Source organism: Pelobates fuscus, chromosome 2 (assembly GCF_036172605.1).
Source record: "Pelobates fuscus isolate aPelFus1 chromosome 2, aPelFus1.pri, whole genome shotgun sequence".
Classification (NCBI taxonomy): domain Eukaryota; kingdom Metazoa; phylum Chordata; class Amphibia; order Anura; family Pelobatidae; genus Pelobates; species Pelobates fuscus.
The window spans coordinates 136,667,338-136,695,265 of NC_086318.1; the positions used below are offsets into that span (position 1 = coordinate 136,667,338).

The following is a 27,928-nucleotide window of genomic DNA, read 5'->3' on the forward strand; positions in this document are numbered from 1 at the left end:
TAGCTGCGCGCGCATTCAGCCGGTCTCATAGGAAAGCATTATCAATGCTTTCCTATGGACGCTTGCGTGCTCTCACTGTGATTTTCACAGTGAGAATCACGCAAGCGTCTCTAGCGGCTGTAAGTTAGACAGCCACTAGAGGATTTGAAGGCTGGATTAACCCATTTATAAACATAGCAGTTTCTCTGAAACTGCTATGTTTACAGCTGCAGGGTTAACCCTAGCTGGACCTGGCACCCAGACCACTTCATTAAGCTGAAGTGGTGTGGGTGCCTAGAGTGGTCCTTTAATTCAACTTCAATCTTACACAGGAGGTTCCTGAAGGCAGAGTACAAGATACAGCATTCTAAATTAAACAGACTTTGTAATAAAGGAATTTTAAACACAAGTGCTTTCTTTATAGGAAATGTGTAGGGAGACTGTGTAGGTCACACGCAAGGGAAGGTATGATAAAGTTATTTTGGTGCTTATAGTGTACCTTTAAGATCCTTGGCTAACGACATTATACCTATTGTACTGATTCCTATTTTTTTCACTATAAAATATGTCTATTTAAAAATGTGTTCATCATTATGTCTTTGTAAATAAAATTATTTGGTCTCGTTCAAAATTACGTTTTTATTGTCATAAATGGTGATCAATGGGACATGAATCATTAGCTACTCCTGGACCTGAACTCCAGCCCCATTCCTTAAAATGAAAGTCTCTGCTTTCAAAATAAAGGCCCATAATGTTAAATATTTGTAACATATACACAATAATGAAAAACAATACACGCATTAGCAAAATGAACCTACAGACATTAAAATAGTACATTTAAAGGGAAACTCAAAAGAAAAAAAGCTCAAGCTAAAAGATACAAATAAATAAAACAAGACATTGTTATACTGTATATATTGATCTGTAAGATTGCTGGAACAGAACCCTCATCAGATTTTTTACTTGTGCTATCACAGTAACTTGAATGTTTTGTTTACTCATAGGTGGCGCATATTTTACCTCATTTTTAATAAAACAATTGAATGTATTTTCTTTTTGTTTTGTTTTTTTCATTGAGATTGGCAATTTGTTTTCTGTTATGGGTTCCCATCTCTCTTTTTTTTAATGGTGGTGGTGAATCAGCTTTAAAAAAAAAAAAATCTATGTAAGAAACCCTGGGTTCACTGGTAATTGGAAAATCAATGTATTTGTCTTTATTTTTATTTTTCTGCAAAGACATAATGTCCTAATGCCACAAACTCAGCAACAAAGTGTCCAAACACTACTTAAATACATATATACATATTCCCCAGCAGTACCTCTGGAGTTAAAATGGTATTACCATGTGGAGTGAAAACCCCGCCCCTTTACAAGCTAGCCAATCGGAAGCCCAGTACGGCAAAGGTCACGTGCTCCTTTCTGGCTGTGCCTTTGCCCTGCGATGCTCGTTTGTCCCTTGTGGCGATCCGTACTGGAGGCGTCGAGCTGTTTTCTTACTAAGAGGAAGACAGAGGGATTGTGCCGATGTGCCGTGTGTTCCGGGTCTGCTTCCCAGGTAACACCGGGGTCACAATGAGCGGTCTGGAGAGGACCTAAAGCACCGCTACAGCGCGGGAGCCGGACCTGTGCTGGGAGAGTGCCCTGCCGTGCTCCGGCCTCCCGGTAGCTGCTGCTATCAGGGTTACAGCGGGGGCAGAGCTCTGATGTAGGCCTAATAAATCGCCACCCCACTTCAATCAGCTCCCCTCCAACACCCCCCAGTGTGACTCCCAGTAATTACTGCCCACAGCCAGGCTTATTCAGTAAATTAACAAGGAACTGCACATTTTACACCAAAGTAGTCATATTGGAGACTTTCTGTAACTCAACCATCTTTTCTTCCTAAGCCTTGCAATTCCCTTTTCTATTTACTAAAATTCTAATTTAACTTAATAAGCCCTGTATGCCCCTACTGCCAGAGCTATGCTTGTTAAAGGGACACTAGCCACCCAGACCACATCCGCTCATTGAAGTGTTCTGGGTGCAGTGTTCCAGTCCCCTTAGTCCTGCAATGTAAACCATAGAATTTTTTGAGAAACTAGGTTCTCTATTGGCTGTCTACCAGACATCCACTAGAGGCGCCTCTGGGTGTTTACCAGACTCTAAGTCGCCTAAGCTGAGCATCCTCACACTATGCCTGAGGACATCCAACTGCAGTGAAAGCCCAGTAGGAAAAGTAGGAAATGATTCAATGCTTTCCTATGGGGAGGGCCTAATGCGCTTACCGCACATCAGGTCCCACCCCTCCGTTGGAGGAGGTGGAGCACCGACCCAGTGCTGAGGGACATTGGTGTTGGAATCAGTTGAGTAAATAAAGGAGGGGGAGCCATGAGGTAGGGGAAACCAGAGTTAAAACAGCTTTGTATTCCTAACATTATAGATTCCTTTTAAAATCACACACTGTACAAGTCTGTTAAATCATGTGTGAAAACATCCTGTGCCTTGCACATAAGCATCGCATGCTGCCCTAGTTCTCTGCTTGGGCTTTGTGTGCTGCCCGGGCCGTACGCGTGGGAGCCACATGCTGCCACCAAGCCATTTGACCTAGTGTTTGTATCTGAGCACCACTTGTTGCCCTAGCTCTGTATGTTATAATTGTGAGCTGTTTAAGTTCCGCATCTGTCTGTGTGCAATACCGCCCTACCCTATTCATAACATTTGCTGCGTAGTGGCCCAATTGTGTGAATCCCTGCATTGAGTGTAGGCTGAACTATTTGCAGTATGTCTATCACATACACACTCATACTTACACTTTACTCAAGGATGCATACAAAAAATACATACTTAACTCCTCCATCTCATCTAGTGTTAGATCCCCACCATGATTTCCATGACTTGGGTAGCTTACACATTTTGATGGTCAGCACATAAAGTTTACTATTTTGAATTTAAAGGCTGCAGACTGGAAATTAGGGGGTTAATGGAATGCTCCAAACACCATAAACATTACAGCCCTTTGTTGTGCTTATAGTAATAGGTATGTTTAACCACATCCGGCCTTCTGCGAAACAGAACCGTGTGCATCGGCTGTTGATTTATTTTTTCTTTCACTTTTGGCTATGCACAGTTAATTTATTTATTCTTCAATATTAAATTATATGTTTACTTTTACTCTCTGTTTATTGTCAGTCCTCATCTTCTATGACTGCTGATATGTCTTTAAATACCTGAGATTTATATTGCAAACTGCCTTGCCCTACACGTTACTTCATTGCTGTTTTAATTAAAGGTTAGGGCTATGAAAACAGGCGGACTTCCTCATTAGCCCGTTCAACTTTGGGGGCGGTGATAGGTTGAGAGCACTGTGCTAACACACCCTCAGCCCATCATTGCCTACCCAAATTGGAGGGATTAATGTAAAGTGTGTTTGTACTTTAGCAGACAAGCGACCAGGAGAGCAACTTTTTTTTTTTTTTTTTAAAGCCACTTGATAATGATTTGACACAATCTGGAGGAATGGTGCCCTCTGACTCCTTGTACCACAGCCGCTCAATGGTCATACCATGACTCATTGTATCTGTGTGTGTGTGTGTGTGTGTGTTTAATACATTGATAAACACTAATACACACACCAGTCAAGCCATAAGACTTGCTTTTCCCACAGAAATCTCACTTTAACAGTGCTCTCACTACTGCACAGGATTCTGGGTAGGCGTATGCAAATGTGTGTGTGTGTATGTGTGTATATATATATACACACAACACTATTTAACCGAGAAAGATACATTCAGATATATAGATTAGTCTGGTTTCCAAGTATGTGTGTATGTAATCTTTATAGATGTTGTAGTTTGCACAGCAACAATTCATGCCTTAGAGGCACTTGCCGTAATATATATATTATTTAGAACGGATTTGAGAGATTTATATATATATATATATATACATATACATATACATATACATATACATACATACACACACACACTCTTAACCAAGAAAGATGCATTTAGATTAGTCTGGTTTCCAAGTATGTGTGTATGTAATCTTTATAGTTGTTGTAGTTTGCACAGCAACAATTCATGCCTTAGAGGCACTTGCCGTAATATATATATTATTTAGAACGGATTTGATTAATGTTTGTGTTTTATCAGGCAATCTAAACACCCACTTTAACAAATGATAATAGATTTGCTAATCTCTAATGAAGACTATTGCACATTTTTCTTTTAGAAAATAAATCTAACTAATAAACATACCTTTCTATGCATTAAAACCAATCACTATGCTTTTATGTTACAGGTTCTATTTCAGTTCAGAATGTGGCAGAAAAATGAAAGAACACAGGAAACTTTTTAGTAATAAAGGAGGTAATTTGCTGTTGTTGAAACAGTCATGGGCGACATCATTTGGAGTATTTAGAAAATTCTTCCAAAAGAGGCAAAATGTGTTCTTTCGGAATAGATGGAGTGTTCTATCCACTGACTGCGTGAAGAAAAAGAAGAGTAAGTCGCATTTGCTGAGGAGAAAAGACGTGAATATTCAGGATAGCTGTTGTTGTACAGCAAAAGGAAAGCACTCTTCTAAACGTAAGCCATTTTACAAGAGGCATCCATACAAGAGTGCCTTTGGTAGAGCTTCATATGGATGTACATGTAGTAGAAGAATAAACAGAACACAGTGGACCTCAAAACTGCTCAACAATGTTAAAGGAGAACCAGTGATTTCAAAAGAAGTATCAAACAATGATTTTTTTAGCAAGAATATTTTGACTTTGAAAGTTAAAAAAGGAGTATGTCAAACCACTGAACATGATGATGGTGACAATAACCTTGTGATCTTCAACAGTTTAAAAAAAACGCCTTCTCGTATTTTAAAGCAAAGATGCTTTGATGGCCTGTGGTTGTCAAGAACGTGCAATTTGTTTTCTAGAGGAAAGGTACCTTTATTTATGATGCATAAAAAACTTTCTGTGTTTACAGTTCGTGGTAGAGTGCAGCCCCAGAAACTCAGAGCAAGAAACAGAAGCTTTAAATTAGTGGACATTAGCCGGCCGTGGATTCAGAAAGTATTCTGGAAAGGCTGTAGAAAATCCCTGAGAAGCAAGGTTTATAAAGCCATTTCTTATTTGAAATCAAAGATTCAGAGACCTGTTCAGTATATAAGTAGGGCATTCGATATGAACAATAAGACGTCAGGAGTTTTATGCGAAAACCAACAATGTACATCCAACACCTCACTGAAAGGTGAGACTATAAAACTTGAAAGTATTACAGGCCAGTTGGTGAATGTTGCATCTAGTAAACTTATATTAAAACCCAACCAGCAACAGCTTTTTGGCACAGTCACACAGTGGGACAGTGGGGAAGCCCTATCTAGAAAACCCAGTGACGTTCCTGCATTGAACAATTGTCCTGACGATGTACATATTTTGGTTACAGAAAAAGAAGTTTCCATATCATGTCAGGGTGATGCCGTTGCAGAGACTGAGGAGGGTGATGAATTCATGTTACTGGCCCCTGACAAATTAAAGTTAGGTGCAAATGAAAATGCTGGATACCAGGAAAACCTTCACATGGATGTAGTGGAAAATGGTGATGATTCTTCCCACATGAATGCTGAGGAATCTACAAACTCTGATGTCTGTAATACAAAGCTGTTGGATCACCCTTACTGTAAAAGTCCACCTCCTCATGGCTCCTCTCTAGGTACAGCGCTAGAGGCAATGGCTAAACAAGATGATGTGAAGAATGGAAAGAAAATTATTAGCAATGTCCCTGATGAGCAACTGGCATCATTCCTTTCTGGTATATACAATTATTTATATAACATTTAGCAACACTTATAAGATGTGTTTTACATAGGGAAAAACATGTTAAACCAATGTGCTCTTTGTATTGGATGACCATGAATGTCACTTTTTTAGGGGTGCTTGAAACTGTAAACTGCAGAACTGCCTTAAAACATTGCTACCCTTTAGGTTGCAAGTTTCATAAGCAGCTCCAGTTAAAGAGGTAATTAAAGAGGTAGTATGTCCGGTCTGCTTATCCAATTATATATGTGTTTATATGTATGTGTTTATATGTATGTGTGTATGTTTGTTTACAAAAAAAACAAAAACAAAAAACACATATATATCTATCTCATTAAGTTGCACTCCTGGTAAGATAATGCCTGGAGCAGGTCTAGTATAAAATATAAATAAAACAGAAAATCTGCACTCCTAGGACTTGAAATAGATGTAATAAAACTTAGCTTTTATTGAGCAATATCCAAAAAGAGGTCAACATTTCAGCTCCTAGCATGTCCTGATGAAAGCTCCATACTAGGAGCTGAAACGTTGACCTCTTTTATGGATATTGCTCAATAAAAGCTAAGTTTTATTACATCTGTTTCAAGTCCCAGGAGTGCAGTTTTTCGGTTTATATATTATGATACATACACACCTATTGCAAATTTCATGGTGTATTGTATCATAAAAATAAACAGGTTGCTATATTGAGACTTTTATGTAATATATAAATGGAGATTTGATATATACTGGTACAAAAGGATTGAAACCTCTGTTCTCAAACGGTTACAATGTGGTGGGGAGTTTGAGGAAATATGGATGGTAATGTTTAGTGAAGCGAGATCAGGACTGTGTGAAAGATGTGATGGAAGAGTTAATTGGAAAGTCATATAACAAACCTGAGTAAACACAAAATGTAGATTAAGGAACACCACGCACACAAGGTTACTTAAAGGGACTCTCCAGTGCCAGTTTTCCTGGCACTGCAGGTTCCTGCATTGCCCCCTCCCTCCCATCCTATGTTGCTGAAGGGGTTAAAACCCCTTCAGACACTTACCTGAATCCAGCGCCGATGTCCCTCGTCACTGGCTCAAGCTCTGCCCACGCTCCCCCCACGCAAATGTCAGCCAGCAGGGGAGACCTAATGCACATGGGTGGCAATGGCCGTGCGCGCATTAGACCTCCACATAGGAAAGCATTATTCAATGCTTTACTATGGGGGATTCTGGCGACGCTGGAGGTCCTCAAGCATAGCGGGAGGATGTCCAGCGTAGTTGAAAACACTTTTCAGGTTTTAAGAAGCCGGAAATCCCTCTAGTGGCTGTCTGATAGACCACTCCAATAGGCAGTGGTCTGGAGTGTCCCTTTAATGGTAGACCCAGATCATTTCATGTTATTGAAATGGTCTTGTTGCATTGCCCCGTCTGTTTAACCCTGCAATGTCAAACTTTGCAGTTTCTGAGCGATTGCAGTGATTACATATCTTTCATATTTTCACTAGAGTTGCTTCCAGGTCCCTATAGTCGTTTTACTCCTTTAAGCAATGTTGGACGTCTAACATCTTCATATTCCCCTTAGAAAAGCATTGATTCAATGCTTTCTTACAGGGAAGCTTTATTGCTCTCACAGCTCTTGCCGTGCATGTGAATTAGGTCCCAACATCACCTAGTCAGCACCGAGGGGGCCATGGAACTGGAAAGAGGTAAGTTGAAGAAAAAGTTTTAAGCCTTTAATCCCTTAAGGACCAAACTTCTGGAATAAAAGGGAATCATGACATGTCATGTGTCCTTAAGCATCGGATGGTTTGGGGGACCTTTAAAATTGTGGTGCATGGATATAAGCAAGTATATTTGGTCAGTGTTTCTCCTAGCTTACCCCTGTAAAGATCATGCCATAGCAGTCTCAATTTGGTTTAAAAATTACTTTATTTGTGTTTTGGTAAGGAGGGAAAAAAACCCTACATAATTTTTTATTTTTGTTATGATACATTTTAATACAATAACAGAATAGTAATTATACCAACTAATTGTAAAGTAGAGCACCATAAATTCATGTTTAGGATGATTTTAAAAAAATGTTCAGTATTAGGATGTTAGTGGTGTATCTGCCTTGGTACACGTTATGCTAATTTTATAGAGCATAAAGTGTTGCTTGTGCCAGCAAACGTATAGATATGGACAAATGCCTATTAAAAAATTGGTCCATCTCCCACCTGTTGACCAGTTCTTTCGCATAGACTCCTGTGCTGAAGATTGACTGACACCTCCTTCAAGTGGTCCTACTGCTCTCTGTGCATAGCAGTCACCGTGCATAGGTTGTTTTTGCCATGGTTACTCTATAGCTAATGCTAGTGAGTAAGGAACAGAATGGCTGCTGTCAGGTCATTGAGATGCTGACAATTAAGCCAGAGTGTTGGCATCACAGAGAAGGTTTGTTAGGGAATTCTTCCCAAGCAGAACAAATTAAATGAGAGATTGAGTGGAGGTAGAGTCCAGAGGAGAGTGTAACAATAGTGCAACACCCCACGAAGAAGACATGGAAGCACAGGACTGGGAATGAGGTGAGTTTTATCTTAAGGTTTTCGTTTATCACTATGAAAAACAATGTATTTAATACATGGGGAGTTTATTTATGTTATAGTGAACCTGTCACTTTATTGTTCAAAAAGTACTGATAATTTTAAAGGAAAACTCAGAGTACTCTAACCACTACAGTATGATCCTAGAAAGGGACACTCCAGACCCCTAAGGCACTTTAGCTTGCTGTGAAGTGTGTGTCCTCTTTTTTTTTTTTTTTTCAGTTTGCAAAAAGTGCAGAATTCAATAGAAATTGACATTTTTAAAAATGAACCTAATAACACCTCCTTGCCTTTCAAGCAGATAACAGTTTTGGTTACTTCCTGGTTTGGTAAGTTCAGGGGCACTGCACTCGAGGCAGCGATTGCTCAGAACATCTGACTTGCAAAGACTTCTCATTGACCTGCATTAGGAAGTCTGTAATTGGACAGCCACAGAAAGTCTGGGTGGAGTTAGAGGGGGAGGGTTTTGCAAAGGCAGGTCACAAGAAAACTGCAGGTTTTGAAAGCTGTTTTTAAATATACCAGCAATGAAATATACACACCGCATGCAAGGTTTCATTTGGGGTATGTCTACTAAACAATTATTTTTATTTATTTTGTGTTTGTGGAGTGTCCCTTTAATTTTAAATGTTTTATTGTTGTAGTTGTGTTGTCTGTGTCAGAACAACGGTCTAAGTTAATGCTTTTCATAGAGCATTCACAAACCCGCGATGGCAATGAGTATGTGCTCGTGACATCATGGTATGTTGGGGTATGAGAGACAGGAAGTAACATTACCGGCCCCAACACCCAAAGGACATTGAAACGTGGCTTGAAAAGGTTTTAGGGCCGGGATAGGCACCCTTTGGCACTCCAGATGTTGTCGACTACATTCCCCATAATGCTCTTACACCCATAATGCTGGCAAAGCAACATGGGAGGTGTAGTCAATAAGTTGAAGTTGTCGTCATGCCTACAGTGTTTCTTTTAACTGGTGCTCTCCCTCATGAGCACCGCCATCTTCTTTCTTCAGCAACTGACACTTAAACCACAAGCAGGGTCACTGTTTTGCTCTTGCTTGTGAATAAGAGTCTTCCACATACCAGGATCCTCCATAGCCAAATTCTGCAGTGTGCAGAAAGATCCCCATTTACCACATCTGTCACTAGGGATACCCGTGGGAATTGACAAAACATGACAAAGGCAGAGTGTTTTAACTCGAGATTGGACCAGAAGACAAAGTAGCCCTTCCATTTACTTATGTTCTCTTTTGGATCAGTCAATATGTGTATATCATAAAGACTGTATCCATATGAAATACTCAGTAGTGATATTCTGGTGATAGAGCCACTTTAAATATGCATGTCACCTGGGACTAATGGTGAAATAATTAACCTGTTTGCCCTGCTTACTTTTAAAGGACCACTATAGGCACCCAGACCACTTTAGCTCAATGAAGTGATCTGGTTGCCAGGTCCCTCTAGTTTTAACCCTGCAGCTGAAAACATAGCAGTTTCAGAGAAACTATGTTTACACTGCAGGGTTAATCCAGCCTCTAGTGGCTGTCTCACTGACAGCCGCTAAAGGCGCTTCCACGATTCTCACAGTGAGCAGACGCTGGACGTCCATAGGAAAGCATTGAGTAATGCTTTCATAAGGGCTGTTTGAATGCACGTGCGGCTCTTGCCGCGCATTTGGATCTGACGTTGGCAGGGGGTAGAAAGGAGCGTGGTGCTGGAGAAAGGTAAGTGGCTGAAGGGGTTTTAACCTCTTCAGCCCAGACGGAGGAGGGCCCTGAGGTTGGGGAGGACCTAATGACCCAATAGTGCCAGGAAAACGAGTTTTGGAAAAAAAAAGAATGTTTTATGCGCCTGCTGTTTTGGATTTTCGCTCAGGCAGATTTTAGAATAATAGTTGCTTATCATGGAGAAATATAATCCATAAATAACTGCATAGATGTAATGAAGAATATTTAGATTTATTTTCACTTGCAGAGTTAAAAAGTAATATAGTGAATTTTTACTCTAGAAGAAATTAAAGTTTTTAATTATATCCAAGAGATATTTATATTTGGTTGTAGGGGTTTTTGTATTTGTTTTAAGTAGAAACTATTTTTTTGTTTGTATAACCTATTTATAATTTTTTTTCCTTTCTCTCCATTGTAAACATCACAATTCAAGGTCTTTTAACTGACATCATTAAGAAATATGGAAGTTTGGTACCGTTGTCTGAAAAGGACATACTCACTCAATTAAAGGAGGCCTTTAACGAAGACTTTTCGAACAGGTTTGTTTATATGTTGTGGCAATCTTTACGTAATCTATACAAACAACTGAGTGCGTCACCCAGATTTCTTTGTGTGGTACCAGTCCCTCTGCACTCAGCAACAAAATGCACAATAGAAATACGTTCCCGAACTCCTCCGTATATTTTACTTTTATTTATTTTTTTAGAGCAGCATTTCAACCAATCAGTCTTTGTCAAGCCCAAAGGTTGATACGGACCAGTGGTTCACATCCATTTTCATGACAAAGGATGTTTTGATCCTTAAAGCCTTTTTTCCCCCCTCTCTTTGTTCAGTGGTAATTTGCATCTTAATCCTTCAGTGTACACATGGGTACAATTCACTGTATTTTAATGGACGCTAAGGCATTTCTTTGATATAAGTTTATAACTCTTTAAAAAAACAAAAAACACTTTTCTCTAAACCAGTACGGATTTTGGAAATACTCCGTGCCTAGGGTTTCCCACATTTGTTGCAGTTACATGTAGGAGTGCATTTTTGTTTTAATAGAATATCATATTAAAATCTGAAAACGTTTCTATTTTTTTTTATTTTATTTTTTTTAGAGAAAATACACCCTAATGTATTTACCTGTGGGGATTTTTACAGGGTGGAGGGGGCTCTTAAACAGAGTATAACATTGCACAACCAATAACAACCCATGCTCCGTTTCTCTCACAGCAGCAGTTGCTATGTAAATAGGCTGGATATACAAAAAGGAATGCAGTAGCCAATCCACAAGGTTGAAGGGGGTGGAGAAAAGGGTTTATGAGGTCATAAAGAAGAGAGAGAATAAAAGAACAAAAGGGTGGGGGGGGGGGGGAGAGGATCTTTGAGGGAGGCGTAACAGTGGTGTACTGCCTTTTCAGCTTAATATTACAGGGACACTCTACTGCCCAAATCTAAAATATACATATAATAAATGTGCATGTATTTAATTATGCATTTTTCTTTAGGGGTATATCCTAAACAATAAAAATGCTTTTAAAACGTTCAGTTGTCTGGTGCCCATGCAAACCCTTCTCGCCTTACCCCACCCAGACTTTCTGTGGCTGTCCAGTCACAGACTTCCCAATGCCGCTAAGTGAGAAGTCTTTGCAAGGCAGGTGCTCTGGACAATTGCTGCCTCTTATTTTGAAATTAATAGTATTTTGAGGGGTTAATCCTGCCCCACCTCCTTGGCTGAGATCATCATTAATGACGATCTGAGTCAATCCAATGCTTTCCTATGGGACTTCTGATGTCCGCCAAGGAGGCGGATTTGGCATAAACTCCTTTCTAACCTGAGTTAAGGATGACCAATCTCCTAAACGGTGGTTTTAGAATTATAGTGCCAGGAATAGAATGTTGTGTTCCTGACACACTAGTGCCCCTTTAATAATGAAGTTGTTGTTTTTATTTATTTTTAAATAAATTGCTTACCGTGTGTACTCATCTATAAGTAGAGTGCAGTTTTTTGACCAACAATTGTGAAATATGACTCGTGGATAAGTAGAGGGTACATGTTTCCTTATTTGTACCTTGTTTCGTAAGATATCCCCCTGCATTTGAATGGAATTGTTCCCCTTCTGTTTGGTTAGCGAACAGACTCTGTGTGGTCCCCCTTGTTAACACCTTGTAATCACCGACCACCCCTGGCTGTTTACCACAAACAAGCATTTCCTGGGTGGCTGCCATTCGTATATATACAAACGCACGTGTTCAAGCAAACTTGTGTTCTGAACACAGGCAGCAGTACATGGTGGGCGACGGCATGGATCTCGGAGTCTGCTACACAAGCCCATTGAAGCTTGTACCCCTGCTGTGATGTTTTATACAAATCAGCCAATAATTCCTGTATAACAAAGTACTCACTTTATTAATACATATACAACAGCATCTTCATATTGCAGCCTTGTTACACAGGGTTTTTGCAGCCGCCATTTCAAATCCCTCGAACATTCTGCCAACAGGAACAGGAAGTAAAGAACCACAAGAAAGGAAGTGCATCATTCACAGCCAACAACAGCCCAACCACCCATACATACAATCATACACAGCCCAACCGCCCATACATCACAATACATACTCATACACAGCCCAACCGCCCATACATCACAATACATACTCATACACAGCCCAACCGCCCATACATCACAATACATACACTCATACACAGCCCAACCGCCCATACATCACAATACATACTCACACACTAATACACAGCCCAACAGTCCATACATCACAATACATACTCATACACTGCCCAACTTCCCAATGCCCATACATCACAATACATACACTCATACACAGCCCAACAGTCCATACATCACATCTGCCCCTTCGACTTCCCAACCGGCGTTCGGGAGTCGACATTGCCCCGCATTCAATGTACAAAATTCTACCAAAACTAGCACTGACCTGTGGATATGTCGACTCTGCGTTTTAAAATTAAGTTTCTGACACAAATTTCTCAACTTTATACACGAGTATATACGGTACTTCTGGAATTAGAGAGAGTTGGCACATGGAATAGATTTACCACCAAGCCTCCTCGTCACTCACGATGGCAGTAAGGGGTGACACAAAGTCCCTCTTGATCACTGAATCTATCTTCCCTCTACACCTCTATCATTCAAGATCACTGTGATAGACAGACATACTTAGGACCCATTCATTATTGTATGCAATTGTGATGAAGGAAGGTTGTGTTATGACATTTTAAACACTCTTATTTTGTGAATGATGGGAATGGTTGAAACGCTTAATATATATATTTTAATTATATACAGTGACCAAGGGGCTATTTTTATGAAGAGGGGAGGAGTAGGGATCACTCACAATATGAGTAGACCATAAAGCTGAGGCGTGCACATAAGCAAGATTACTTATGCTGTTTCTGTCAGCATTTCCTGACATGCATTCACTCTGTGAGAATAGCTGCAGGTGGAGGAAGTGCCAGTAAATATCTGATCCAGACCTCTCCGGTCAGTACGGAACAGTGAGGATCCAAAGTTAACCGGAAAATGCAGTATCCATGCTTGCACGCAGTAATCTAAAAAACCAGTTCTCAAACTGGTTAAAGGGACACTATAGACACCCAGACCACATCAGCTCATTAAAGTGGTCTGGGTACAATGTCCCTTAACCCTACAGTGGTAATTATTGCAGTTTCTGGGAAGCTGCAATAATTAGCTCTCAGGGTTAACACCACTTCTAGTTACTTCCAGATGTTTAGATGACTTTTGGTCATCTAAATGACGCTGGACATCCTCACGCTTTGCATGAGATCTACCAGTGTAACCGGAATCCCCAAAGGAAAGCGTTGATAAATGCTTTCCAATGGGGAAATCCTAATGCGGGGGCGATTACATTTTATCACTTTATTTGCATTTGTTCAAAGTGAAACAAAATGTCGTTACATTCTAATTCTACATTATAATGATGTTTTCAGCACCATTTAATGCACTCTGGTGTTTTGTTTTAAATAAAAGTTAGAATAGCTGAAAAAAAAAAAGAACTTTCAAAAAAGTTAACATTGTGTAATTTTCTTGAAATACTCATAAGAAACTGTATATATCTTTCTTTCCTTCTTGTTTTTTGTTTCTGTACCGGTTTATTTGATTCCCATCTGCAACCTTTCTTTTGAATCTCTGTATTTCTGCCCTTTTTTTTTTTTTTTTTGCATTTTTGCTGTGCATTAAGATAGTACATACAGACCTGTGGTACCCCAACGGCAGTCCACAGGTTCGACAGATTGCAAACAATTGAGGTACATGAGTTTATAAGCACAATTTTATAACTTTAGGTTAGCTAGACATGCGAATAAACTTTAAGGTTGGCGGTATAGCATCATAGTTAACTAAGCATTGTTTTAGCATATAAGTGGTGTGCTGAGCTCTGACATTCGAGAGGTTTGCGTTGCGCTGTGTAGTAAGTGCAAATTCAAATAATAGTAAATCTTAGCAACTATGAGAATCTAGGCATTATATTTAAGCACTTAAGGTCGCATTAGGTGAACGACAGTGTAACAGGAACGTATATGGCATGCGATTAATATTTAAGCAAATTTGCATAGTAAAGCCTAGCCTATCAAACATCATTAATCCGTCTCAGGGAGGTCAGGATTGAGGATATTGTGGGACATTGTCCTCTATGACTGCATAGCTTAGGTGGCGTGACAACGGCCTAGGCCACCGTGCTGCATTGAGTGTTAGGTCAGCCTACCCCTTCAGTCTGCTCTGGCAAGGCACATACTGAAAAGTCCCATGGGGCCTTGGCATCGCGGAACATGGATGCTGCAGAGACTTCTCCAGTGCCGCTGTTGCTTGTTAGTGGCTGCTGTGTGGGGATGAGCTGCTGGTGCTAGTCGCTTTGAAGATCAAGCCCGATGGTGTCTACAGTCCGCTGTCAGGCACTGCGGCTTGGCTCCCGCGCACATGGCCCCCGCCATCTTTGATCTAGGCCTTAAGCCTGTCTGTCGGTGCGGCGGTGTTTCTTCGCGTGGCTGTGATGCCGCTTGGTGGGTACCGGGATCACCCCCCCGGTCCAGAGGGGGGGGATTAGTACCGGATCCGCCGGTTTTCCTCGGGTTTGCGGGCTCCGATGGGCAGGATAGTGGAGTGGCGGCCGTCCACTCCACTCACCGCCATGTAAGGTCTCGCCTGATGCCACAGGGACCCCACATCTGAGGGACTAACACACTGGAGCAAGCCTCACCTCAGCTCCGGTAGCCCGTGGATAGTGAGGGTCGCAGTTGGTGGTCATTTGTCCACTCCAAAGGTACACTTTTAAGGCTTAGCAGGTCATTTTTGGCAGGAGCTGAGCTGTCCTGCGACCGCTCAGCTCGGTGGTCCGGCCCCGCCCCGCCCCCTATTTCTGAACTTTTAGTATTGGACAACTATCCACCAGTGTCTATGTACATTCACAGCTTTTTGTGTTCATCCGGCACTTGGCCCTTTTTACAATTGCAAATATATCCAAAATTATCCATTCATTATCACTGACCTCTTTCCTCCTTCCCAATACCTTAACCCTATTTTAATAATTTTTCCACTGCTTAATTTCCTCCTCCTTCACCACAACACTTGATTTAAAGAAAGAACGTAGCTTACAAATTAAAAAAGTGTAGTGGATGTGGTACTCCGTGTCACTTTTATTCTGTTTGTTTATAATTTTTCCATTTTTGATCTGTTTTCTTCCTTATATATCTACTGTATACAAAGGGTCGAGGGGAAATCGCTGTCTATACCTATAAAAAGAAATTAACAATACATAGTGAAGATTGTTATGAGCATGTGTAAAGACACGCTAACAGGTACACTCACAAGATGTCAGGAGTATTGCGCATTCAGAACATCACCCCTTGGTAGCAGAGGGGGAATATGCAACAATGGGACTGCTAGATGTTATCGGTCCACAGATCCGGAAACCACAGAGGAGCAGGAACAAGTAGTATGATTTCGAAAATTTATTTGGTAAAATAAGGCACTGGTCCAACGCGTTTCGTTCGGTTAGAACTTCGTCAGGGACCTCTTAGTAAAAAAATATAAATAATCTTCATACAAAACAAATTCCCGCTAGCTAAGAGGTCCCTGACGAAGTTCTAACCGAACGAAACGCGTTGGACCAGTGCCTTATTTTACCAAATAAATTTTCGAAATCATACTACTTGTTCCTGCTCCTCTGTGGTTTCCGGATCTGTGGACCGATAACATCTAGCAGTCCCAGTGTTGCATATTCCCCCTCTGCTACCAAGGGGTGATGTTCTGAATGCGCAATACTCCTGACATCTTGTGAGTGTACCTGTTAGCGTGTCTTTACACATGCTCATAACAATCTTCACTATGTATTGTTAATTTCTTTTTATAGGTATAGACAGCGATTTCCCCTCGACCCTTTGTATACATGTGTTAAACCAGGCATCTATGTGGATAAGTTGCCATTGGGAAGCTGTCACTAAGTTAAGTTTGTTTTAACGTTTTATTTTATACATACTATTGTAGTGTGTTTGTTGTTTTTATATATCTACTGCCCTGTCATTCTTATGTATTTGCAATTCTCTTATGCCAGTAATGTTCCCTGTCCTGTTGATACCAGCCATCCTATTACCCTCAGCATATGTTCATTTGTTACACACTCTCAGACCAGCTGTACTCAGTGTGGATGTGATCATCTGAGTTATTAACCCATTCCTCTTACTTATGGGTAGCCATTCAGACTGAGCCATTCTTCATTATAGTGTTCATCAATGTGAAAGAATACTGCATTTGTACTGTCCCTTCTGAAATAATAAATTAAAGTTTGGACAATCCCATAAATGATTATGCTATTATAATCTAAATCCCTCTGCTGTTTTCATTTTGAATGGGTCTTAAAATTGTTTTGCTTAGGCCACCAAAAATAATTTTTTTTCAAAAAGGGAAATTAATTTAGAATAGCAACATTCTTGTCATCTCCATAAAGCTTTTGATACTCATATTGGCTTTTGACCTTTGTGGAACAGTACATTTTCATTTTCGTTATATTCTCACTGAGGAGGAGGTTGCCTGACATGCTCTTTAGCTTATTCAAGCAATGATTCATTTTCATATCTCGTACTTATTACGCAGGACATCCTTCATCAGCAAGGAGATAATGAAGTACCGGGCCAAACATTCCAAAGCTACTGTGTGCAATTTCCGAGTCTTCTATAATAAGCACATGCTTGATATGGATGACCTTGCTACCCTAGATGGACAAAACTGGCTCAATGATCAGGTAACACAATTTTTTAAAACTTTAGAGTTTCTGGTGTAGCAATCTCTTCTGATATATTTTTATTCCCTTTTTGGTACACCAGACAACAGCATATCATGTAAACCAACAAAGACTCTGGTAAATTATAAATCTAAAACCTTTTTGCAATGTGGTGTTCTGTTTTCTTTTTATTTTTCTTCTGTGAGAAGTCCAATAACTGAAATAGTTATTGGTATTGATTCGGAAGATAATCTACCGATTTAATTAAAACAAATGGAACCAACCTAGTCTTTTCCAAATGCCTGGAACTTATTGTACAGGATAAAATATTTTTATGTTAACTTATTACCAGTCCGCAAAGTAATGCAAAAATGCCCATGTAATTGATGCGCATGGAACAGGTGCTCGTGAAATATTTACATGCACATTAATTTTTAATTTTCTTCTGTCATGTATCTAAAATGTATCCTAATTTATTCCTCTTATCATGTTAATTCCTACCTTGTTGATACAACCAACTTCATTGGAATGGACAATGTCTTCTTCGTATTCCAATTCCTTCTAGGAGTGTACATTTTTATTTTGTCTCTTTCAGGTTATTAACATGTATGGTGAACTGATAATGGATGCTGTACCTGAAAAGGTGAGTAATCTAATATGTCTGTGTGTGTGTGTGTATACATGCGTAATTAATAAATCTGTGTATGTGTGTATAAAATCTCACACTTTTGTCTTTTTATTTTCATGACTTAAGTGGCAGTACTGCACAAGTGGGTTGTTCCCTCTTATGTGGACATGAAGCTCTGAAAAGATATAAAAATTTTAAATACTCCCGCCTACCTGCTCATAAAAGGCAGTAGCCCCCTTCCATCCACAGTTATTCTTGTCCCGAAAACGGGACGGACAAGACGCTCCAGGACAGACTGGTGAGGCTCACAAGTTGCAGCCAGGGAGATGTGGATCCGAAAGCTCCCTGGGAGGTGAGCTTAGAGGTACCCCTTCCACACAATTGTTACTGAACACAAGTGGAAGTTTTTTTTTGGGGGGGGGAGGGGTTTATTATGCCGGTAGGAAGCAGGAGGTCCCGGGTGGCTCTCCAATCCAGAAGCAGACCGTGCACCTGCGCACAGCAGTGGAACGCATGCCCGGGTGATCTTGCGTTCCACTGAAGTTCTGAACGCGTGCATGTGCGATCGGTACTTCGAAAATTTGCAGCAAAATTGGCAATATAAGCTGTGCTGAGCAGACTGACACCTGGGTGGTCACCAGTTTCTGTTTCACTTTTTCACCAACCCTCCCACACGTCAGTGAGGTATTTTGAGGTGAGATTAATTAGTCTCTAATTTCAAATGCCTCCGATTTTATTTCTTATTCTATGTTTTTAGTGATATTCTTATTTTATTTCAGATATGTCTAGTCCTGCATTCCCAGACAAGGACATAGAAAAAATGTCGGCTCCACCTCGCAGGAAGGGTACATGTAAAGCTAAACACCTCTGCTGCATGGAATGTGCTGTTCCGCTGCCAGACGGATGCAGAAAAAAGACGTGCAACCAGTGTGCTGCAAAATCCCTGGAAAAATCTAAACAAAAGGAGATGCAATCTTTTTTGAGCAGGTTTCAGGAAAACTTATCTCAAATGTTCGAATCATTTAGGGATTCTGTAAAGCATGACAGCGGTGCTGTTAAGACTCCAGAGAAGGAAGATAAAAAACATAAGATTTTGAAGTCCTCTTCGCAATCAGATCTGTCTTCAGGTGAATGTTCAAATTCTTCAAGATTGGAAGTTTCCAGCCTAGACTCCAGCCTGGATGAAGGTTTTCCTCCAGAGGAACTTAAAAAATTGGTTAATGAAGCCGCTGCCTTATTTCAGGGAATAGAACGCACTAAAAGTAAGGCCAAAGGTTTCCCTACTAATCATAGAATTCTGGAGCTTCTCCAGAGGGAGTGGAAAAATCCATAAAGACAGCTTTTGTTTCTAAAAACCTTAAACAGATTTTTAAGTTGCAAAGGGAAGAAAGATGGGAAGATCTACCAAAAGTTAACATCCAAGTAGCCCAGCTCTCCAAAAAAAACAAATATTCCCATAAGGGAAACTTTAGGTTTAAAGGAGTCTATGGATAAGTGCAGAAGGGCTTATCAGGCTGCAGGTTATAAATGCAAAGCCGCAATTTCAGGAGCAGCAGTAGCAAAGGCGCAAGGTGCCTGGCTCTTCTCCTTGGAGGATATGGTTGCAGAAAAGGCAGACTAAGACCTGTCGCACTTTTATTAACCTTTTACATCTATCTAATGAATTTATTCAAGATATGACTGAAGAATGTCTCAAACTTTCCGTTCCGTCAGAATCATGGGTCTATCATCAGTAGCCAGGAAGGCCTTGTGGCTCAGATCTTGGACGGCAGATACATCATCTAAGGCAAATCTGTGCGAACTGCCCTTTGAGAGGAACAAACTGTTCGGATCTACACTGGAAGACATTATTAAACAAATGGCTGATACTAAAAAGGCACTGCCACAAGAATTCAGATCCTTTAACACCAAGATGTTTTTAATACAGGCGCCAAAGATCCATTTGGTTTCAAAATAAATCTAGAGGTTTCGGAAACCATTTTGTGAAGGCAAGAGAGAATACCAAACCAAGACAGGTTCAGGCTACCAGGTAAAAGAAGGAAATATTGACGCCAGAAGAGCGGGAGGCCGTCTTAAGTACTTCGTTCAAAAATGGAAAGAAACTACTTCCAACAGTTGGATATGGTAAACTATAGAAGAAGGTTACAAAATAAAGTTTACAAGAACCCCTCCTTCAACATTCCTGGTGTCAACATACAATTCAAAAAAGAAGTCCAAAGCCCCTTTCACTGCCTCAGTGACCCTCCTAAATAAAGGAGTCATAGAAAAAGTACCAAGAGTTCCAAGGTGTGTACTCTCGTCTGTTTCTTGTCAAAAAAACAGAGCAAAGTTTTCATTCTATTCTAGACCTAAAAACCGTCAACTCCTGCATTCCGTACCAACTATTTTGCATGGAAAATATTCTTCAAAAAGTAAATAACGTGGCGAAAATAGATCTCAAGGACGCCTATCTTCATGTGCCTATGGCCGCAAGCTCAAGAAGGTTTCTCAGGTTTGCAATAAAATCAGGCAAACAAAAACTTCTCCATTTCCAGTTCAGGGCACTTCTTCAGCTCCTCGTATTTTCACAAAGATCCTTCTGCCTTTAAGAGCCGCACTGAGAATAAAAGGCATTGCCATCGTCCCTTACTTAGATGATTGGCTGCTGAAGGCAGAATCAATGGAACAGCTGGAAAGGAATCTTCTGCTTACCACTCTGTTTTTGCAGGCTCACGGTTGGATAATACATTTTTAAAAATCTGAGTTTCCCACCACATGGATACTGTTTCTAGGCCTGGACTCGGGCAGAATGGTCCCTTTATCCAGACACATTCAAGATCCTAGTCAGAAAGTTCTAACTACCAGAGATGGATCTTATGGCCAGCAGACTGAACGCAAAAGTAAGAAACTTTGCTTCTATTATGAATCAAGATCTCCCTCTAGTTCTGAACGGATTTTCAATCCCTTGGAAATTCAAGATGGCATGCATCTTTCCTCAAGTAGCATTAAAAGCTTGAATTGTACAAAAAATCCATGCAGACAAGGCAAGGGTGTTCGCTATCCTCCCTTATTGGCTGAACCAGAGCTGGGTTTTTCTCATTGGGTTCTTCCCTGCTCTCCTACTGGAACACCCAGATGTCCCTATGGAAACTTTGAGGCTGTTTCGATTGATTGTTTGGCTGCTGCAAAGATAATTCTCAAGGAGCAGGGTATTTCCGACTCCATCTGTGACACCCTGCTTTCCTCCACTCGTAATTCTGCCACTAAGATTTACTTAAGGATCTGCAAAGGTTTTTACAGTGTAGCTTATCAAGGGATATTGAAGATGGTTGGTCTTCCATTCCTTGTATCCTGGCTTTTCTTCAATCAGGCTTCAACTCAGGCCTTGGGGACTTATCGCTTAAAGTACAAGTTTCTGCCCTCAGTCATTTTATGGTAAAAGATTTGGCATCCAACAGGCTTCTTCCTTGATTCTTTAAGTCTTTATGAGCAGGTAGACGGGAGTATTTTAAATTTTTATATCTTTTCAGAGCTTCTTGTCCACACAAGAGGGAACAACCCACTTGTGCATTTCTGCCAAGGAAAATAGAATATACAGTCAGTAAAATTGCTGGGGTTTTTTTTTATATAATTTTGACTTATTATTTTTTTTTATTTTTTTGTAGGTTCATTTCCTGAATAGTTTTTTCCACAGACAGCTGGTGACCAAAGGTTATAATGGGGTAAAGAGATGGACTAAAAAGGTAAAAAAAAATAGTATTTTCTGTGAAATTCAAATATAAATAGACTGCATTGTCTCTTCAATTCATAAAACCGTACATTTTAAACTTTTATTAGGATCTCAATTTGCAGCATGAAATTCTTCCCCCTTAACCAGTCTCCCATTTGTTTCCTTTCTGGGGTCAGTGCAACTGCAAGACTTATCAGACTTTCAATATATGCTTCCCCTTGCCTTTATATTCTACACTGGCATTGGCAACCAAGATGCTCCCGATGTTGTGGAATACATCTTCCCTGATGCTTTGCCATCAATATGGCTGCAAGAGCATTATGGGAGATGTAGTGCACAACAGCTGGAGTGCTGAAGGTTGCTCACCCCTGCACTACATGATGCAGTTTTTAAATTCTGTGCCTAACTTAACAAAGCCTTTTATTATATGACATTACATCTTACATCTCTTACATTTATTAATTGCATGACCACTTATTTTACTATTTTTCTTGATTTCAAAATGGTCAGCTTGAGCACTCCTCTGAAAGCATTTCCAATGAGTCCACAAACGAACAAAAGCCCTGTTGAGCATTTTTATCCTGATGCCTTTAATATGATTCATTTAGGGGGTGGGGACGGCACTAGCGACTGGGCAATAGCTGCCTAGTCACTAGTAGTGGCAAATGACAGTTCGCATGCCGTGAGTAGGGGCGGCGGGAGGGTTTAACCTCCCTTTTATTAATATGGGGGTCATAGTTACTCCCATAGGTTTTATTGCAGTGGGGGGGGGGGGGGGTTATAATTAAATTCAAGGAGGGAGCTGGTAGCGCTGCCGGCTTCCTTCTTGCCTTTTTGTTTTTTTGCATGCGCAGTGGTATTTTCGCCAAGCACAGGTTAGAAGTCACTTAACCCGTGCTTGTAAGAGTCTCCTTGCATCCCTGCACGGGTTAAGTCTCAGGCTGCAGTGCGAACCAGCAGTTTTTGTTTCTCCTCAGTGCTGTGGGGGGGTCAATTCCCATACAGAACGGAGTCTATTAAACGAAAGAACCAAAATGAAAAGGTAATGCATTCGGAATTTGTTGTTTCGTTTATATTTTGTATGCAGGACTTTTGTTTACGTTTTAGTAAAGGAATCCGAAAAAGTCTGAAATGTCGGACAAAATCATATTTGTCCGAAAAACGAATGCAAATGTCTAAAATAAATATATATATATATATATGTGTGTGTGTATATATATATATATATATATATATATATAATAGTCAATAACCGGCTGTGTTTAAATTTACATTTAGTTTGTTGGGGTACACAAACACTAAAGAGCCTTGGTTGTTTGACTATACCAAAACAGAGACATTTCTGATGTGTTGTAAATTATCAATGATTCCTTGTGTTTTTTCCAGGTGGATTTTTTCAAAAAGACCATGCTGTTAATTCCTATACACCTAGAAGTCCACTGGTCCCTAATTACTGTGAACATCCCTGATAAAATAATTTCATTTTATGACTCCCAAGGCATACACTTTAAGTTTTGTGTGGAGGTAAGTGTTATTTTTTGTTAATTTACTTTTTGCAGTGTTGCTAAATTGTGCAGTTGTCTGATCCATTTTGGAAGTATTGTGTCAATGGCCAGTTTCCTTTGCGGTTTCTTTTATTTCAGCTCAAATTACTAATTGAATTGTATATTAATCTGACTAAACCTAAAGTTTAACTGGAAGTAGTGCAGAAATCTCTATTCTTTAAATCTTTCCATAATTTCTGCCTTTAGTGCATGCAACGGAGATATAAAATGTGTTCTGATGTTTCTGACTTGCTTTCCCTTCTCCCATGTTTGAACCAATGTTTGGTTTTATCAGTGCTGCAGAATGGAAAGACAGTAACTTGGAGCAGGATTTTCAAATGGAAAGAAACTTAATATTTTGTTTTATTTTCTAGAACTGCAATTTTAACATATTAATATATGCATGTACTATAATTAATTGTGCCATTTATTCTTCCTTATCCTATTTGGATCTTGATGTAATCACACATGGTAATATCATCTGTCAGTTGCACTAACTGTAACTGTCTATTTTTTCAGAACCATTACAGCACTTAGATTATTTAAGCTACTATACCGCAAGATCTAGTTTTTGTATTATTGGTAAAAAGTATTGTAGAACACTGTATTTTTCGATGGTTAAATTTTATTGGATACTACATGAGTGCATTTGAAGTCTTATTGTCTTATTTTTGGTAACCTCTGTTACATTTCTGCATATAATTTGTATAAATTGTTTTGTTCAGTTGATAACGGATTTCGTTTTTAAAGTTAGGACATATTTAACTAGAGCCATGCTTCTTTCCATCTCTTTAGAACATACGAAAGTATCTTCTGACAGAAGCAAAAGAGAAGAACCATCCAGAGTTTCTTCAGGGGTGGCAAACTGCTGTTACAAAGGTATATTTCATTAACCTATAGATTTGGGCATTGTATTGTAGGGTATGTTCTATTTTATTTATATATATATATATATATATATATATATATATATATATATATATATATATATATATATATATATATATATATATATATATATAATCTCCTCCACTTTGCATAAGGCTGCACAGCATTTGGTAGTCCGGCAGTATCACAGTCAAAGATGCTGTCAGAAGACAAGTCCTCCTTCATGCACGAGATGTCCAGGGTGAACAGAGAGACATACTAGGTTAAATATGTTTGTTGTGAAAACAGACATGTCAATGTCTTAATTGTGTAGTTTTAATGTTTAACACATTTCCTGTAATGTTAGTACCAGGTATATTTTCACTAATATAAATATACACACGCACTCTCTCCTTTAGATATGCTCTCACACTCTACTTTAGCAAGTATCTTTCACCCACACCTAGTCAACTGTATTAATAATCCTACCTCATCCACCATTATACTCTCACACACCCATTAAATTGTCCACACTTTATGACACACACCACTAACAAGGCATTCATTTACAAATGCGCGCACACACAGTTTCCTGACTGAAAGCACCAGGATGATGGGTTATCATATAATTTCATCTTTGCCTTGTTAGTCTAACTGCTGCCTGGGAGTGGTAAAGGGAACATAAAGCTGCCTCTGTTGACAGAAATGGCCAATTCTCCTGCTCTTGTAATCTCTCCTTACTGTCAGGGAGAAAGATTTTCTGTCTGTCTGCAACAGGTTACCAAGACAAAACAAGAATTCTTGCACCAGCCTCATGTACTTGTCTTCTATATGTTGTGCTTTAATGCTTAATGCACAAAACATATCCAAATAGCAGATAGGAGTAGTGCTGTTGTTTTCAACCATGTTTAATTTTATTTAATAACCTTTCTATAAAGTAACTTCTGAAAGTTTGATTTTATAGTGTATTCCACAACAGAAGAATGACAGTGACTGTGGCGTGTTTGTGCTTCAGGTGAGTGTATCCAAATTGTTATATTGGATTTTTATTTTTTTTACTTTAAACATACTGAGTAGATAACATTCACCAATACTGTGTAAAGTGTACTTACAAATAACATAAAATTAAAATGTACTGGTCATGGGACACACAACTGGCTAAGATTAAAGAGGAAAAATTCTAGCAACTGGTTTTAATTTAATGACCACTACAAATATGGCCTCTATTCCACCGGTCAATCCTCTGCATATACAACTTGTATATGCCTGTGAAATACAGGTCTAAGCCAATAAATGAGTACCTCAGAGAGCAGGGAAATCCTATTAAAAGCAGTTCTCCCTCTCCATGTGACAGTGCTACCCCCACCTGCGTGAGAAAAGTCTAATCCACTCAGTCATTCATGTACGGGAGCTGCAGTCATTAGGAAGGATCTAGTCTGAGACCAGGGTATTACCCTACAATAGTATAACCCAGGGCTTGACAAATTTGCTTGGAATCTAGGTGCCAGCAAAAAAAGTTAGGAGCCAGGTTTTTCAATGTCAAAAATACAATTCTTAAAAGGGACACTATAGTCACCAGAACCACTACAGCTTAATGTATTTGTTCTCGTGTCTATAATCTGTCCCTGCACACTTTTCAATGTAAACCCTGCCTTTTTTACAGAAAAGGCAGTATTTACATTGCTGCCTTGCAACACTTCTAGTGACAGTCACTCAGACGGCCTCTGGAGTGCATCCTGGATTAGTTCTGCACAGTACCTATGTGTAGCGTCTCACCGCTCTGCATCAATGCATCTCTATGCTTATTGGCGCAGCAAGACGTTTTGCCCCACATGCGCAATAAACGTTGATGGCAGTCATGGAGGCAGGGTCAGCTGCGGCGAGATCAGTACAGTGTGGGACAAAAAGGTGAGTAAAATCCCTTTCCCATGTGATTGGAGGAGGACCAGTCTTCTAAACACACTCACTCACTCTCACACACACACACACTCTCTGTCACTGCAATCACACACATTTATGTGACCACCCAACCTCCCTACCTTGGTTCAGTTTTCCTTGTGGTCCAGCGGGGCTTCAGTTTCCTCCATGCACTGCTCCATTGAGCGCTGTTTAGTGATGCCTGGGTCGGAATTAAGTCATATTCCGGCTCCTGGCATAACTGGAGGGAGCAGAGCAGGGAGGTTACAGCTCCCCCATGTGCCTACCTGTCTGCCTCAAACTTCCAGGAGACTCCCGTCCGTGAGCACACCAACGTTCTCACTAGCAAGGCCGCCCACGCTCTAACTGAGCTGGCCGATCACCCACACGCCCATGCTCTTTATGAGCCCGCTGGCCTCCACTAATAGACAGCTAGCCATCTCGGGGGCTGAATGGGCCAGCAAATCCCAGATGCCAGGACAAAACTAGCCCAAACGGCTACTGCCGCCGCCATAGGTGCACTGCAAAAACAATGCGCGGAACAGGTGCAAATAGCCACCATGGAAGACAAGGCCTGAGCACAGCACCTGAAAATGCGGAGAGTACCTGAAACAATCTCAAGTGCGGAGCTCCCCTACTATAGTAGGAGACTGATTGCCACTCTGCTGATGCCAAAGCAGGCAAAACAAATGGCCGTGGACACCCAGTGTAGCCCAAGACGCACCCAGGAATGTTCTGATGACACTAATGCAGGACTCCGAGCATGGAGTACTTATGGGGGCTGTGAGAGGCTCTCCAGCGGTGACGTTCAGAGGGGCACGGCTAGTATTCTTCCGGGACTTCTCTAGGCATACCCTGGTATGGCGAAGATCCCTTTAAGCAAGTAACCCAACTACTACAGGAACAAATGGCACCCGCCTCGACTAATAGTTGACAAGGCTGGCAAGACACATCAGATGGCGCATCTCTCCGAAGACCCTAGACATAGCGGAGACCATTCCAGCAGCTGATCGCCCACGGTAGTCATCCCGTTTGTGCCCAGAAGGGGAGCGCTTGACACACACCCTACCCACCTGAACTTTGGGGCGTCAGGCAATTGTGTCTATTTTTATGCAATGTGTCCATATTTTAAAGTTGCTCTGTTTACTTTTGTTATTTATTAATGACCACACTGTTTACACCTTGGCTTTGTAAGCCACTGATTTGGCCAGTTGTTAAGTCCTTTCCCCACCCTTAATCTAACATGCAAGGAAACGGTGATGCACAAGCAAAGTACTGCACGCTCTGCTACTGTACCGACCTTCTGAATAGGTATACATACTTATGTCTAACTCCTCTAGCTATAGAAGGCACCTACACTCTCCTCCCACCCCATATATGCCTTTATATTAGCCCAAGTTTAACAGCACACCTATAAGTTCCAAGGCACGAAGCCCATTATCTGCACCCCTCTACATATAGCTTGCTTTACCTCTCATAGATGTGCGAAGGTGCCTAGCCACAAAAATGAGATGATCCCAGCTATGTGCTATCAATGTTAATGTTTCCAGCATGTACTTCTCTGATTCGTAAGTCATGTTATCTGCAAAAATAAATTTCAAATAAAGACAAGTTGGCACATTTTGTATTTCTAATTTTAATGTTTTTAAGGATGTGGTATATTTATTTTTATTGAACACCAAGGATCCACATCTTATATTTTCACTCTAATAAGTTTTCTTCTCATTTTTAGTACTGCAAGTGCCTCGCCTTAGAACAGCCTTTTCAGTTTTCCCAAGAAGACATGCCTCGTGTCAGGAAAAGGATTTACAAAGAATTGTGTGAATGCAGGCTCATGGATTGAAAAGCTGCTCTGTTTCCTCATTTTGAATACTTCCACAACTTTGAAACATGACTTTTGAAGGGTGTTTTATCCCTCCATTGTTACCTCAGATGTGTTCTTTTCTTTACAAATTT

The 27,928-nt window shown here is 40.3% G+C and overlaps 1 protein-coding gene across 1 annotated transcript; it reads left to right on the top strand.

Moving 5' to 3' along the window:
• Positions 1 to 1,322: 1,322 nt before the first annotated feature.
• Positions 1,323 to 27,928, top strand: SENP5 (SUMO specific peptidase 5). The gene is made up of 11 exons (XM_063440744.1): positions 1,323 to 1,534; positions 4,261 to 5,204; positions 5,400 to 5,765; positions 10,487 to 10,592; positions 17,181 to 17,328; positions 17,903 to 17,950; positions 21,580 to 21,657; positions 23,031 to 23,168; positions 23,984 to 24,067; positions 25,020 to 25,070; positions 27,705 to 27,928. Exons 1-11 carry the CDS (start codon positions 1,323 to 1,325, stop codon positions 27,813 to 27,815), a joined length of 2,286 nt encoding a protein of 761 aa, XP_063296814.1. The 3' UTR covers positions 27,816 to 27,928.

Coding starts and splice junctions, on each gene's coding strand:
- SENP5 (XM_063440744.1), top strand. CDS start 1,323: ATGTGGAGTGAAAACCCCGCCCCTTTACAAGCTAGCCAATCGGAAGCC. Junction 10,593..17,180: donor AACGAAGACTTTTCGAACAG/GTTTGTTTATAT, acceptor CTTATTACGCAG/GACATCCTTCATCAGCAAGG. Junction 25,071..27,704: donor GTGGCGTGTTTGTGCTTCAG/GTGAGTGTATCC, acceptor TCTCATTTTTAG/TACTGCAAGTGCCTCGCCTT.